At 37.0% G+C, this 16,440-nt stretch overlaps 1 protein-coding gene across 4 annotated transcripts in view; it reads left to right on the top strand.

The window, feature by feature from the left end:
- The window catches only part of fam13b (family with sequence similarity 13 member B), a 54,863-nt gene that overhangs the window by 6,338 nt on the left and 32,085 nt on the right, over positions 1-16,440 (top strand). For 3 of the 4 annotated variants that reach the window (XM_028009820.1, XM_028009818.1, XM_028009821.1), the window contains exons 2-5: positions 9,411-9,562; positions 10,709-10,927; positions 14,525-14,737; positions 16,217-16,394. In XM_028009820.1, the coding sequence (XP_027865621.1) occupies positions 10,762-10,927; positions 14,525-14,737; positions 16,217-16,394 (557 nt within the window). In that variant the 5' untranslated portion in view covers positions 9,411-9,562; positions 10,709-10,761. Of the gene's footprint in view, positions 1-6,604; positions 6,624-9,410; positions 9,563-10,708; positions 10,928-14,524; positions 14,738-16,216; positions 16,395-16,440 lie in introns of those variants that run through there. The other variant, XM_028009819.1, reaches the window with a different exon arrangement.

The following is a 16,440-nucleotide window of genomic DNA, read 5'->3' as shown; positions in this document are numbered from 1 at the left end:
GGTTGTTTTAATAATTCATTCTAAACATGAATAACAATCGTCTTATTTAGAGGAAGACATTAATAATTATCTGAAGTTCATGTTTTGGGACCAAACCTCTTCGGTTTTAAGTATTTCTCAAATAAAACAGTTTTGGACAAGAGTCACTGATTGATCCAGATGGAGGAAAAACTCTGTTGCTGTTTAAAAAGTTGCTTCATTTGTTTTGCTAGCAGCTTTAAAAAAGTTGCTAGATTTGTTGCTAGTCACTTTTTTTCAAATAAATTTCTTGATATTTTCACTAGTTACTTTTTTAAAAAACAAGTCTGATTTTTCACTACTTGCTTTTGTTAAAAAAGAAAAGTTGCTAAATTATTAGATTTTTTTTTTTTTACTATTCACTTAAAAAAAGAGAAGTTGTTAGATTTGTCACTCGTCCCTTTTTTTAAGTTGCTGATTTGTCTCCAGTCGCTTTTGTAACAGTGTGTAAGTAACCATATTAGAATAATCTCAAAGTATTTTTTCACAGCAGTTTATTGCAAAACATCCCAAATGTTTCTAATTGATTTTGATGATTTCTTGGAACTAAAACTAAAGTTTCCAAATGTAAAATCAGCTCTTTGGGTTTGCAAACATCATCAGTTACTGTTAATATGTTTGGCTTGATAACTGAAGGATGTTCTCTAGCAGGAGAGCTGCTGGCTTTAGAACGATGAAGGTTTAAACCTTTCAGACGACGGACGGAAACCTTTCTATGAAGCAGCAGCTTTTTACTGTTTTTACTGTTTTACAGTGGAAACAGGTTTGGGTGCAGCATCTGGATCCTCTCAGGTCCGAGTCTCTACGTTTTGGTGTGAGTTTCGTCTGACGGCTTGCGTTCCTGAGCAGATGGCTGGATTGAGTAATCTGGGGTGAGAACGTGTTTAAGGCACTCAGCGTCTGCAGTTACAGACGTCACATGAATTACCTTTAAAACTCATGAGTTAGAGACGTTTAATACTACTTTAACTTATTAAAAAAATATATTTTATCACAAACTGGGTTTTATCTCATCAATTTGATTACAAATCCTGCATTTTTGGTAAACTATGTAGCTGGAAAGATTTTTCTTATTTTTAATGTAATTATTTGTCAGTTTCCTCTAAAACACTCAGGAATCCACATTTCTGTTGCATTTTAATTTATTCCAGAATAGCAGGAGGATGTTTATAAATTAGACCGAAACATTCAGATTGTGGGTTTGTTCCGACTGTTTTTGGAAAGTCCCTTTATTAAGTATTTCCTCACACGCTCTGTCATGTTTTCATTTTTAATTAAATAAGGGTTTCAGTGTTACTGAAATAGTTTGACCGCGGCGTAAAAGCTGCCTGCCGTTTCTTCCTGGTGACTGATTTCCTCGTTGCCCCAGCTGACACTGATTCCAACCCGACCTAATGGATCAGGCTGAACTGGGCTCAGAGCGACGAGCCGCTAAGTCGGCTTTCTGGCAGCAGATCGAAGGTTCAGATCCTGCAGACGTTTAGATCCGAGTCGCTGCGTATTCAGATCAATTACCGCGGCGCAACTCTGGCTCTCATTGTCCTGAGAAGTTAGAGGAACGTTTCTAACAATCCGCAAACATGGAGGCTGATGTGTTTATTCTGAGGCTGTAGGTGTGTGTGGGGGTGTGTGTGTTAATGACAGCGACTAAACGGCTTCCTGTCGTCCGTGTGAGACGATGAAACTGCATCGTCATGGTTTGCTTGCTGCTCAATCTGCTTCACAGTTTGATTTCATCCATTGTTTACAGCAGCAAAAACTCACACAGACGGTAAAACAAGAGTTTTTCTGTTCAGCTGAAGCTCTCAGCTCTGGCTTCAGTGTTTCCTTATTTCAGTCATTATTCAGCCACATTTTGCTGTTTTCTGTTTTGAGTCCCACTTCCTGCAGGAATGCTGCTCAGTCAGCTCCTCCACACTTTTAACTCGGAGCTAGCCTGGTTCTATCAGGACTGCAAATATTACTATTCATCACAGACTTCTGCATTATTTTCCATTTTCATTCTTTATTCTTTCATAATAAATTTGAGAACACGATGATCTAAATAACTCCACCTGGTGTTAGAAACTCAAATGTTAATTCTTATTAGATCGCTGATGTTTGTATAATTAGAATTAGAAATGCACCGATTAGAAAATTTGGGCCAATATTAATACGGATTATTTAGGTAACTAAATGACTTCAGTTATAGCCCACAAACAAAAACTGCTCCTGAAAAACATTCCCATTTGTCAGGCGCTTCTTTAGGACACCAGTCACAAAAAGACATGATTTATATCACTAAGCTGCACACGGTGACTCCATTTTCAAATTTACTTGTATTTATTAATTTTTATATTGAGCAAACAGATGAGGAAACAATAAAACTATCAATCCTGACTATAAGGACAGTTTTGGGGAGTATTAAACATCATTAATTGTAATTTATCTTGACGAAAATGAATCAAAATTCTTGTAAGAAATTTATCAATGATAATAATATACAATAAATGCCCACCGCTACCCAAGATCCTTTGCTGCATAGGTGTCACATGACCAAACCGATCCTCCATCTTTTTAACCAATATGTTAAAAACTGACAAACATCGGCTGATACCGATGTTAATGCCGATATATCGTGATTGATTTTCATCCTTTTGTTTATTTCTGTCTTCAGCTGCTCGTTTTGGCCGTTGCATTAAATTTTTGTCCACTGCTCCAATAAATTGATGATTTTCTAAATTTTTCCCGTTTGTGTTAGCTGCTAACATGTTTAGCATTGAGATGCTGTTTTAGGCTTGAATAGTTTAGCTCAGTGGTCCCCAACCTCTTTATTACCGCGGACCAGTCAAGACTTGGCAGTTGTGACTCCTTTCAGCACAACCTGAGCACCACACTAGTCTGTTCCAGCAACAATCAGGTTCGTTTGGAAGCAGAAATTAACCCCCAGTGGAAAAAGGAAGCAGCTCTGTCCTCCATCGCTGCTGTTAGTAGATGTGCGTCAGATTTATGTGCGTACCAGAAACGCAATGCAAAGGTTCCGGGCCAGAACTTATTTAAAAAATAAATGTAATTAATTGCTTTGCTGTCTTTTTTACTAGTTAACATGTTAAAATCTAATAAATAAAAATGAACGCATTAAAGCCCTGGCCCTAATTTTAACGTTACAGTCTAAGTGTATTTTCTGCTCTGACTGAAGCTAATGATGCATAAACTGCCTCATACCTAAAAATATTTTATCTTCAAATCAGTCAGCCATGAGCTGATGTTTATAAAGGGAAATTAAAATCTAGTTCCTCTTTAAATAGTGCAAAGATATTTTAAGATGTGGCAGAGAAAATAAGGGTTTTGTGAAGCTTTTAGTGGTTTAACCTCCAGTTTTTATGTCCGTTTGTAAAGTTAAAGCACTGCAGCCCTAACCTGAACTCTGCAGGCCTTCTTTCCTCTCAGTGGCATCAAACCAAACCTGATGCAAATGTTGCAAACAGAGAGCTGCTTTTCCTCCACTCCCACAGAGTGAACATAGAGCTGCGTTTATGTTTCAGCTGTGGGCGTTTCTTTCTGCACAGAATGCTTCAGCATTTTACTGGCTTGACCAAAGCAACTAAAAATGTTTCAACAAATGTTTCTAACAGGAAGGTCTAGAAATTTGGCCTTCAGAAGTTTTTCTTCTTCTCCGTTTTAAATATTTCTCTGAGATTAATAAATTCAGCAACATGCTGTAGATCTAGAGTAGAGGTTTGCAAACTTTACGATCCAAAGACCCGTTTTACGCTCAGCACAGCTAAATAAAACTTGTCTTCTTATTGGAAACCTTAAAACAAAAGGAAGATGGAAACGTTTTCTACTTTGACTTGTTGATATTTGTGGAAAATTCTGGGAAAAGCCGTGCACATCCTCAACTCTAATCAAGTATTACTGGTACTTCCAGTGTCATTTATTATGGAAATTCAGTGGAATGGTTTTTAGCCCGAGTTATGAAGATCCATTGCAGAAGGTCTGCAGGATGTAGGACCCTGTTTTTTGTCCTGCAGGACTTCCTTTAATCAGCTGTTTGGTTTATGCAGGACAAACATTTGACAAGAAAGATGAACTTTGCTGTATGTTCTCTTCATCTTTAAAATGAATGAGGGAAATGTGATGCATATTTGTGCAAGAGGGAGGCGCTGGAAGCAGCAGCCGGTTATTAATTCATCAGAGACGGGCCGGTGGGAGACGATGAAGTAGGTTAGAGCAGCCAACCTCAGACGGATTTTTCTTCCGGTTGCCGTCTTCTTGCCGGCCTGTCCTCATCTTCCTGACACGTCTGTTTGTGCTGCCGCTCGTTTCTCCTCCAGTCTTTGCATAAAATTGCTTTTCTTATTTTTTTGGAGCCCAACTAACAAGGTTTGCTTCGTTCTTTCTGTTTAAAGTAGAACCACAGTCATACAGACGGAAACAAATGTTGGCTCGTGAACTAAACATCTGACGTCCTGGTATCCACTAGTGACCTCATTTTTTGTTAACTCTGATTTACTTTAATAAAGTAATAAAGGTTATTGTCTTTGCTGCATCTGTGATGAACTATTTATGGGCTCATTCTGACTCATCTGATAAAATCTTGCATACATGCATCCTAACAATTCTTTATCTGGTTTGTCAGAAAATGATGCAGCATTAAATGGGTCACGTTTTTAGTTCACTGGAGAAAAAGTTATTTTAGCGTTAGTTCCTCTTCTGTTCAACTGTACCAATAAGGAAGTAATTACCCCTAAGCTGCGACCTGGTGAACCAGATCTGGTGATGAGTCCTTAGCATCTTTTCCCCAGAAGTCTTCAGGAAACTGGGGGAAACCCTGGACTGCTTTGGTTATATAGACTTGATAATTAATTTTATTTGCTGTTTCCATTGTTTATGTATTTTGGATATTTAAAATGTCTTCCAGTTCCAGAGTTAAATGTTCATTAGAATTTAAAGTTTATTGATCTTTGATAATATGTTCTTGCATTATTATGCCGTTACCTCAAAGCAACAATATTATCGTTTATCGCAATAATTTCTGGGACAATTTATTGTGACAGTTACTTCAAGACCCAACAATGACAGCAAATGTATTTTTCAGACGTAAAGGAAAGTAAAAGCAGAATAAATACTTTTTCACCCTGTTGGGTGTAACGTCCAGACGGTGATAATTTAACGAGGGGAATCGCTCCAACCAGCGCTGCCTGAATCTGTGGGAAGCGTTGAACAGGTGTTGCATTTCCTCTCTTTGTTTTGTTGTGACAACAGAAAGTTGACAGTTTGAGCCTCGTTGGTCAATGTTTGGATCACCGCGGATTGATACACTGAGTGAGCGCAGGTTGAGCTTAAGCTGATTAACGATGGACTTCCTGTTGTGTAGCTTACTGCAGACTGATGCCAGTCTGACGTGTTGCAAAGCATTCATATTTGTGACATGATTGTAGTTTTGTTGAGCCAAACCGAATCCGTTCGGCTGCCGCTGACATGCCGATGTTTTCGCTCCTCCTGTGATACGGCAGCTCTCCGTCACATGCTGCACGTCGGCGGCAGAGATTCGGATCGGCATGCTTTCCTGGTCATGTGCTTCAGGGTGTGTGGTTGTTTGTGTGTGAAAAGTCAACCTTGCTCTGCTGAAAACAGGGAAGCGTAAAGATGCATGACACGCAGCAGAAATACCTCAGTCACTCTCACCCTGACTGTGTTCCTGCGTTTTAGCTGACTCTGATTCATTAATACTTTAATTTATTGTATTTATTTGTTTCAATCAGGCTTATTTAAAAAACAAGAAGACAAGTAACCAGGAACAAAATAATTAGATTACGTTTCTGTTTGAAAAGGAGAAAAAGAAGTGAACACTTATCTCAATTTAATATCACTTACTGACTCAATAATTGTCAGAAATGTCTAATTAAAACCATTTCATAGCATTAATATGCCTGTGTTAAAGAGCCAACAAACACATTATATGACATAAACAAATTGATTACAAACTGACTCTCATAACAGACAAGAAAATCTACAGACCCTTAATAATAATTATGACAATTATAAATAACAACTGGACATACAGCATCACAGCGATTACCAGCTCCTTGCCAATCTACATCCTATAACTCCTTCATAATCTGTATTATACAACAACAAATAAAACAAAAAACTAATCATAATAATGTTTATCGCTTTAATTTGGACAAGCGCAGTTAGTTGAGTAATTCTGCTGTTCATTAATATTTAGTTTCACAGCTTTAATCCATTTTAAGTACTTGGATAAAATTAGTTTCTAAAGCTGGTTCTGAAGGAAAATGCCGGTTCAGATTAACCGTAGCAGGATTTTCCGGCTCCGTATTCACCGGTTCTGAAAAGATTTGCCGTTTGCAGGAAGGTGACCACCTCGCCGATGCGCGGACGTTTTGGGTCAGGTGTGCAGTCGCTGTTTTGCAGGTATTGAACCCGTGACCTTTGTGTTGAAAGCTGCCCCCTGCGGAGCGCTGCTGAGGCTTCACATCTGAATGTGGGCAGGTGCTGCTTTTAGAAACGAGCTGAAACCTGATATTGACTTGGCTCATTTAAATTTACTGCCTCTACCAGTCTGCAGTGGGCAGTTAATGGAAACTAACTGGATCAAGGTAGGTGTGATGGCTGACTTTTAGCTTGTTACGGTTCAGAGACAATTTCCTGTTCGTCACAACAGATCATAGCTTCTCTAAATAGCTAATAAAAGTAAACTGGAGGCGGTTAACTTTAGATGGAAGTACAGAACGAATAACTAAGTGTTTGGGTTCAGATGTCAGGAGGAAGTGAGCTGTTATCAGCTAGATGAATACAAAACTGAAACCATACAAAGACTTAAAGATAATTAAAGATATTTAGAGTTGTTTCAGCTGCGAAAATGTTAACAGTGCTTTTTGCTGAAGGAAAACTCTTTTCATGCAGTATTGTGATTTTTTTTGTGCTCTTATTTTCAATATTTTTGACTCTGTTTGCGTTCTCCTATCATCACCATCTCAGCCTGATCTCTAAGTTTTATACACAGATTAAATCAGGTTGCATTTTATTCATGAAACACATCTGGAGTGAGAGAGTGAGTTGAAGATAAATTGGACTTAAAGGTGAAAATATTTGATTTTATTATTTAAAGTACCAAGATTCGTCAGCAGTTGGTTATTAAGTCACAAGATTAATCTGCAGGGTCATTTTTGTGAAACAAAATCGCCATGTATGTCACTAGTAAGTTTTGAAAAAGAAACTGATTTATTTCTAGACGTTTTCATGTAAAAGTCGCTAAATATGTTACTATTTTTTTAATTTTGAAAAACAAAAGTTGCCAAATTTGTCACTAGTTGCTTTTTTCAAGAAGTGGTAGGATTTGTCGCTGGTTGTTTTTTTAAATGTTTTATTTTTTAAAGTTGACAGACGTATCGCTGGTCATTTTCTGAAGACAAATTTGCTAATTTGCTGCCGGTTAATTTTTTTGGAAGAAAAAAAAAAGGTTGCTATTTTAAAAAATGTTAATATTTGTTACTAGCTTTTTTTAATTGCTACTTTGCTGCTAATCACTTTTGGGAAAAAGGTTTCTGGATTTGTCACTAGTAGTTTTTTAAAAAAATAAATAAATAAAATCAGTAGATTGATCACTATTCACTTTTTGAAAAAAACTTGCCAGATTTGTCGCTTGTTGATTTCTTGAAAGATTCCTCAGAGGGTCTGCAAAGTCGCTTAAATATATCGACAAAGTTGACAGTAGTGCTTCTGTTATCCCGACCCAATTCCCACCTGACCTCTCCATTCACCTACTCTTGGCCACGCCCCTCAGTCCGTCGGCTCCGCCCACTTCTGAATTTTTAGAAAATTTGTCTTAGGGGCGGAGTTGTGCTGTTTTTCAGCCTCAAGTTCAGAAACATTTGGATCTTCTTGGAGCTCAAATGTGTTTGGAAAGGAAAAACTTTGGGCTATTTACTCCTAAAGTAGCAGAACCAGAGCCAGAATCGGCTCTATTGGCAAATATTTCAATCAATTTGACTGCAGTTTGACGCCCTCTCAGCACACAGATATTTAAATATAATACAGAAATGATGGTGTATACAGCTGCTCTATGTGTGGGAGTTATAATCTACTTACACTATTCAACATGTGTTGGAGTTTAATATGAGCTTAGTTTGCTTAGAACAGAAGGATTTGGCTTGAGAAACACATTTAAGTTCTGCTAGTAAGAGCTTTGATCCAGAACAAATGTTTCCTCAGGAACAGAGGGATTTTCCTTAGCTTTTAAAGAGGCTTACCCACCTCTTTAAAGGTGCCAGTTTAGCTGCTTTTAGGAGGAAAAGAGGCTGAAGAATGCTTTTTAGTCAGAAGTCATTATGAGCGAACTCCAAACTCCTGAAACCACGGGTTGGTTTATAAGCTTGAGGAAAAACAAGAACCGCTCAGAAAACACTGAACTGCCCTTTAACCTTTTTATTTCTAGAGTTTTAGGATATAATAACTTTCTACATCTCTGGATTGGGAAAATAGTGGATATCTTTATTAACATGTTATTCACAGCGCATTCGGACATTTACTACGTTGTTGACTATACAAACACAAAGATAACTGCAATTGTTTTCATTCTTTATCTGCTTAATTCTAAAAGAAAGAAACGTAATGTTTATGTCTCAACCAAAATATGTTAACAGGGAAAACACAAGTTTTTTTTGTTTGTTTGTTTAGGAGTGATTTGTCTTTTCCTGGTTGGTACAGGCATACGACAGAAACCTGAACTGATTTATAGGACTTTCTGATTCATGTAACTTTTATTCTAAACACTGCAATTCATAAGACACAAAATGTGTAGCAAAGTTGTTAATGTATGTAGAATTTAATTTAATTTATGAATGGAGAGAGTACAGATTTTCTCCTTTTATACAGGAAAGTATTTTTTTCTTTAATTCATATCTGATTTTCATTAAACTGAAAAAGCATTGAGGTTCATGCTTTAGGCCAGTGCTTTACAGACTGAAAAATGTGTGAATGCTCAGTTGAGCAATTAATTAATGGGTCTGGAAGTCACGTTTTTCATTTTGACCCGCTGTTCGCCATTTGACAGAAAATCTGTTGGCTGATTATTACGTCTCTGACTTTCATAAATTTATTTGCTTTTGTGCTCTTCTGCATAAGCTTTGTGTTGCATGTGATGTTGCATTTTTGGTATTTTACAGCCTAAAGTATGTAATATTTTCTGAACTGTTAATGTTATTATGTTTTATTTAAATAAAATTCTCCCATCTTGATGGAAACAGACCTGCAAGGCTGCCAGCACCAAATCTGTTGACATAGAACATTGTTTCTCTGTGAAAATCGATAGCAGGACATGTTAAATGTGATAAGTATGTTGTTACACTGAATTTTTTAGTTTTCCTTTGAATGTGTGTTCTCAGTGAAGCTAGAAGGGAATCCTGCTAGAGGATCAGCGGTCTGTCAATGAGGAACTACCGGCTCATCTTCTGCCACAACCTGAAGCAGCCATAGATGGTCCAGTGGTTCACTGGCCAGAGGAGGAGAGGATAGGACACACTGTCACTGCTACACGGTACACACACACACACACACACACACACACACACACAATTTTATTTATTTACGACGCTGTTTTGTACTCAGTTCTTCACAGACTAGAATGATTATTTTATTACCGTGACCTCAAAACTTCATATTTACCTTTTTATATAAAAACGCATCAGCAATGATGCTCTTATAAACAATCTGATAAATAAATACTGTAATAATACCACTAATAATAAATATCCATCCTCTTTCAACTTCTTTTTGTTTTCTGAGTTGATATATCTTGAAGTTTGCTTATAGTTTGAAAATGTAATGTAGGAAATATATTTCTTAAATATCTTTATTATTATTTTTTAAGGTTTAAGATTATTAATTGCAGTGCAGTGTCCACGATTTATGAGTGTTTATTTGGGGGTTTACTGCTGTTTATATTAAAGTTTTAAAAAAATGCTTTAATTTTGTTTCATTACAAATGTCTGCACTGCTAATTTAATACATTCAGTAATCTAATATTTAAATCCTTGCATTAGTATTTAATACACAGTTAAGTAATTACGTAATTAAATTATGTTAAATATATAATTATTTGGGTATTTTTATCATATTATATTTTGTTTGTGCTATGTTTTATTATAAATAATTTAATTGTCAGATAGTTTGGTTAATGTTAAACGACTAACAGTCGTTTAACATTAACGACATTATGAATAAATTCATAATGTGTTGCCATACAGACCTAAATAATTTTATCATAAAATCAAATTTTAGATTATTTCCATATTTTAATTATCTCGTTTAGAAATTATTAATCATAAATAAAGATAAATAGATGTAATGTGTACTTCTAGTTTTGTTTGAAGAATTGCATATATGAATATTTATCTACTAATAATAAAAAGGCTCATTGTTTTAACAATTTATAAGCAACACACAAATTAACTACTTAGAGTCTCTGTGGATTAGCTTGGATCAGAAAATGTAACATTTTTACATGTTAATAAATAGATTTTAAAACATTGTAAAGAGCTAATATTATTTGAGATTCACCATAAGAGTAGTCTAAAATCATTTAATGTAAACTGCTTTTATAGCAGATGTGTTTTTTGACAATTCACTTGTTCATTTTTTCCTTCATTAAAATGTTTTTTTTTTTTTTTTTGTCTTTGGGAAGACGTAAGATTTCAGCTTAATTGTGGTGAGGAGGAGGTGGCGGAGGAAGAGGCCATGAGGAAGAGCGTGTCTCCGTTGCCAGGCAACGAGGGCGAGGGCTCAGCCAGCACCGCTCGGGTTTTTGGCGTTCCTTTGGAGGAAGTGACGCACGTGCACACGGTCAGCGGCCATGAGGTTCCTGCGCTGGTCAAACACATCGTTGACTACATCGAGGAACACGGTGAGAGACGCAGATGATTTTATTTCTCTTTGTGGGACAAATCTAAAACAATTTTTTATTGTTTCAGACATTTTCGCATTCTTGGTTTCCACTGGTTGTTCTGCAAATAAGTTTTCTCTTGGATTTCATCAATTACTTTATGACAAACTCAAACACAACAAATTGACTAAATTTAGTGAACAAGTTAATCTATGAATAAATGACAAATATTTTTTATAAAAATAATTGCTGTAAATCCATTCAGTAATCACAGTGACATAATACAAGGTACTGTTAGCGTTAGCATTGGCATTAACCACACAACAAGTCAACAAGTCTCAGATGTTTTCAGGATCAAGGTTGCTGTTGACCTCTGGTGACCTGTGCTCTGGTATGTTGTGGAGATCCAGACTGTAAGATGAACTCTAATGACTCTGACAGCTCCACCCTTGGCTTTCTTTTTCATTGCATAACAGTTCTGCTAACTTCAGATCCATCAAAAGTCCTGGGCGATAAGGAGAGCAGCAGGTTGAGGTTTTCCTGCAGCCGCCCTTTATTGCCCATTATTCTACTAATTTCTAACTGCAACAACCTCAGTTATACCTTTAAAATAAAAATTTGGTAAGCGGAAAACTTTTAATTTCTAGCTATTGAAATGTGTAAAACAACAGCAAAAAAACAAATAGTGCCTGGTTTGAATCCTCGTTGGTGCCTTTGTCAGGTGGTTTGCATGTTCTCCCAGTGCAGGTTTGGTTTCTCGTTGGATCCAAAACAAAAACTTCCACATTTTGTGTCTATACTTGTTTACCTATCATTCTGGGAACTTGACAAATCACCAACAATGTGAGGACATTTGTAGTTGTGAAGACATTTTGTCATGTCCACACAATATAGAAACAATATTTGTTTTAGGGGTTAGGTCTAAGATGTGAATTTAGGTTGGGTATACTGACCCATTCAAAAAAAAAATTAGAATATTATTGAGAAGCCCATTAATTTCAGGAACTTTATCACTAAGTGGATGCTTTAAAGCCTTTGTATTTAATTGTGATAATTTTCCACACACAGTTAGTGAAAACATAATTAAAGTTAGAACATTACATTAGACTAATTAAAAATATATATTCTTTTAAAACAGAAATGTGGGCTTAACAAACATGTTTAATATCTGCTAAAAAGTTGTCAATTTTCAAAAGGTACTTAATCTGACAAATGAGCCTCATGGCCTTTTTTTTTTTTCTTTCTCCGAAGAGTTTTTGCGGCGCTAGTGGCTCGTATCTTTTCCACAGTAGGCAGACAGTAAGGAGGGTGAGGAGAGGGGGGAAGACATGCGGTAAAGGTCGTCGGGACCGGGAGTTGAACCCGTGACGTCCGCGTCGAGGACTAAGGCCTCCAAACGTGGGGCGTGCTAACCCGCTGCGCCACTACAGCACGCCCCATGGAACACATATTTTAATTTATTGACTATGACTGTATTCTATTATCACTCATAAAGGTACCTTTACCTTTATCAGGTTTAGTGAAAAGGTTGGGGTTGGAAGTCAGTGTAAAACCACACAAGTACAGAGAGACAGGAGTCTGTGTGTGGCCTGCAGGGATTTAAAATGAATTAATAATCTGTGGTCCTTATAAAACCTTTTAACCGGATAACATTATCCAAGACGTCCCAAGCGCTCTGTGAAGATGACATTTTGATCTCCTTATGAAAGAAAACGACAGATGGGCGGTTCGGCTCTAAATCCAGGATGTGGGGTCAAAACATTTCTGCTGTGAAAGTTGAGCAAAATAAGAAAATTTTCTGAAATATGAATTGTCCCAGAAAGTATTGCGATAAACAATAATGTTGTCGTTTTGAAACCACCTTCAACCAACATAATGATAATGGCATACACCCTCTTGAAAAAACTTTTAATTTCTAGAGAACATGCAAACTAACTACTTTGCATTTTCATGTTTCAAAATGGTGGCTTTTCAACAATATTTAAGTGCAACATCTCTTTAAAGAATAAGCAAACTACAAATAAATCAAGCATGTAAATGAAAGTCATCATGCTCTTTTCAATTTATCATGCGATTAATTGATTTATTCCCTTTTGTGACAGCCTTACTATGTCTGGTCAGTAGGAACCGTCAATGGGAACACAGAGTTTATTGCAAAATGTGTCGAGTTGATGTAAAGATTGGAATAAAGTGTCCAGGCCTAGTAAGGTGTGGAGCAGGTTGGTGACCCAACAGCTGTTCAGCCGTGTGAAGTTATGTAAGGAGTCTCAGCTGGAGCTTTAATTAGTCATCAGCTTTAATCTGTCCTGCTTTGTGAGTGATACCGCAGGTTTTTCTGGCTGTTGCTTGCATTTGTCATTTCAGTTAATGGAAAAGAAAGATGAAAAGTCTCCTTTTGTTTTGGTACATTTTCATTCTATACTGCGGCTAACATGATGTCTTATAATGAACCTCAGTCACAGAAACAGTTCATTTTTTTAACAGTGCTCCCTTATTGTTGTCTGAGCCGCTGCGCTTCATGCGGTCAGCTGTGTGGAGCCAGAAAGGGGAATCTGGTCCACAGGATTCCTTTTGGTCTTCTGAGCTTGAACAGTGGGTTGAAGGCTCACTAATGGATCAGACACCAGGGGGCAAACAGCAGAAAAGAAGCCGTTTCATAATCCTCATGTTACAAAATAGTGACTATATGCATTGCATCTGTTTTTAGAAATTTGAAACAGCTCTAGAGCTACAAGATATCTGTCTCGTTATTTCCCAAATTTGACTTTTCTTTCTTTTATCTTTCTGAATTCCACTTTTTTCAATTTAACATTTATTAACTCAAAAAGTATGGAAAATAGCTGGAGGTCAACATTTACTGTTTCACTTTAACAGAACATTTCCCCTCATTTTTATTGAAGAACTCGAACATTGTGCAAAACTAAGAATCTAATTTTTAACCTAAGAGAAAGTATCGCTATCAACATTTTAAGACCATTTTTAGCCAATAAAATGATAATGACATCTTAATGCAAGTCACCCTCTCAATGATATAATACAATAAACTTTTATTTCCAAAGAATATTTAACACTGGAACTGGAAGACATTTTAAATATCCAAAAAAAATTAAACAACCAAAACAAAAACTATAAAGTTTAAACAAAGCAAAATTACACTTCTAAACATATTAATTATGCTCATACTGGGAAAACAGGCAAATCTGCCAGTTAGGACTTTTGTAAAAAATAAAATAAAAGTCCAAAGTAAACTGCTTTGTACTTTTCATTTTTCAAAATGGCAACTTTTGCTGAAATTTTTCCTGCTGTTCCATATAATCTGCTGGCACTGAACTTTACAGAGCCAGCAAGTTTCCAAGTCCGTATTTTTATGTATTTCAGAGTTTCTGTGCTCAGAATCTCAATACAGGGATTAAATTTAATATTTTTGGTAACTTTGTTTGATTCTGCAGCAGCTTTAGAGTCTAGAACCAAAGAGAAGGTGGTATATCTGCAAAGAAACAGTCCAAACTCTCAACTTTTGTTTGTAATGAACCTCAAACTTAAACATGGCCTCTCTTTGGAAGGTCACGCAGATGAAGGCCTGGTAAACAGCTGCTGTCTGTCTGTCCTCGTCATCAGGTCAGCTGGACTTGGAGGGACTCTTCCTGGTTAACGGCAACGCGGAGCGAGTAGACTGGCTGCGTCAGCGCTACGACAGCGGCGAGGAGGTGGAGCTGGAGAAGGAGGCTGATCTGGCATCAGCGGTCAGTTTGCTCCGCCTCTTCCTGCAGGAGCTTCCCGAACCCGTCATTCCAACGGCTCTGCAAGGACACATTCTGCAGCTCTACCAAGGTGCGCTTCAGGGACGCAGCGTCCGATCAGATAGTTCGCCTCTCAGTTACATAACCTAACATGAAAAATGATTTGTTGATCCTTGTCACAGCACGATCCGTCCCATCAGCTAATTTGCACATATGCTAATATAAATAGTTCCAGGGAGGGTATTTTTATTTTTGTTCTTTTTGTATGTCATTGCAATTGTAAAAGTAATATATGATTTAACAAGAATATCAAGAAATGGAGGTAAAAAGGCAACGGAACAGCTTCTTTCCCACAGCTGTCACGCTTTTGAACGCCTCCTGACATAAAACATAAACTATAAGGACTGTACTCCCCTATCCTCTCATACAACAATAACACATGGACTATCCTCTCACACACACATCACGGACTGTTTTCTTCACACACACATACAACTTGTAAATTTTATCTGCCATTATTTATCTATAATCCATTCCCTAACATTCTGTATATTCTGTATAATCTGTGCATATAGCTCCCATATTTATATTTATACACAATATCTATATCTCTTGCTATAACCCCTTATAGTCCATACATACATAGTCTTGTACATCTGTAAATAAATATTTATATCTCGTAGAGCACTTCTGGATAGATGCAAACTACATCTCGTTGCTTGTACTTGTGACAGTGCAATGACAATAAAGTTGAATTCTATTCTATTCTAAAAACGGTTTGAGTGCATTTTGCTAGATTGCTACTGCTAAATTAATGCTTTGGCCCATGTTTAAGAATCACATATTAGGAAAAGATAGAGGGTAATAAAGTTGAGTCTCCCACAAACCTGTCTGATAAACCATTAGTTAATCTCATAGAAGATGTGATTATTATAAAAATAAAGGTCTTTCCTTACTTGGTATGAGTCCACCAGAAGGCACATTGACAGTAGCTAAAAGGATCCAATATGCAATTTTCTACTGACTTCAACAGACAAAATCATTACAATTATACATTAAAATAATTATAACATTGTCTAAGAAAATAGGTCCTATTAACTAATATAAATAAATATGTTACACTTTTCTGATATACGTTTTAAGAATAACTCTGAATTGAGCCGACGATACGGATCGTTCAGTGACTGTCCTCAACCAAAATGTTAAAGTTTCCATTTGTGATGAATTATGATAGAACTGAAACTTAATCATGTGATTTTTCTGAATGGTTTAATGCATCTTTAATGCTCATAAAGGTTCATTTGTTGAGATTTAAAGGACTAAATCCTCCATTTTCAGATTTGCTCTGTTTCCATTTATGGTTCACCTCTGTGCAGTGTCCTTTTTGCTGCTGTTTCTGGCATAGATAATCTCCTCTAATCCTCTTTTCATTCATTTTGTCGTCATGCAGATCATTGCTGGCGGGCTGTTTTGGGTCATAAATCTGTGTGTGAATACTTTTTTCCAGAACTCCTGCTAGTTTCTGTTGCACAGTGAACATTTGCAGGGATCTCTGGTCTATTGAATGCAGATTACAGCAATGAGGAGGAGCTGTGCAGAAACCTGAAGTACCTGCTGCAGCAGCTGCCCCATGTGAACTACGGGCTGCTCCGCTTCCTGTGCCGCTTCCTGGCCAGCGTGGCTTCCCTCCAGCCGGACAGCTGGACCGTCGGGGCGCTGGCCGCCGTCTTTGGACCCGACATCTTTCAGTAAGAAGCCTCTCATATGCCAACCACCAGCCTGAATTTGGAAACC

This window comes from Xiphophorus couchianus, chromosome 23 (genome assembly GCF_001444195.1).
Source record: "Xiphophorus couchianus chromosome 23, X_couchianus-1.0, whole genome shotgun sequence".
NCBI classification, from domain to species: Eukaryota; Metazoa; Chordata; class Actinopteri; order Cyprinodontiformes; family Poeciliidae; genus Xiphophorus; species Xiphophorus couchianus.
This window is presented reverse-complemented; position numbering and strand designations above follow the sequence as displayed.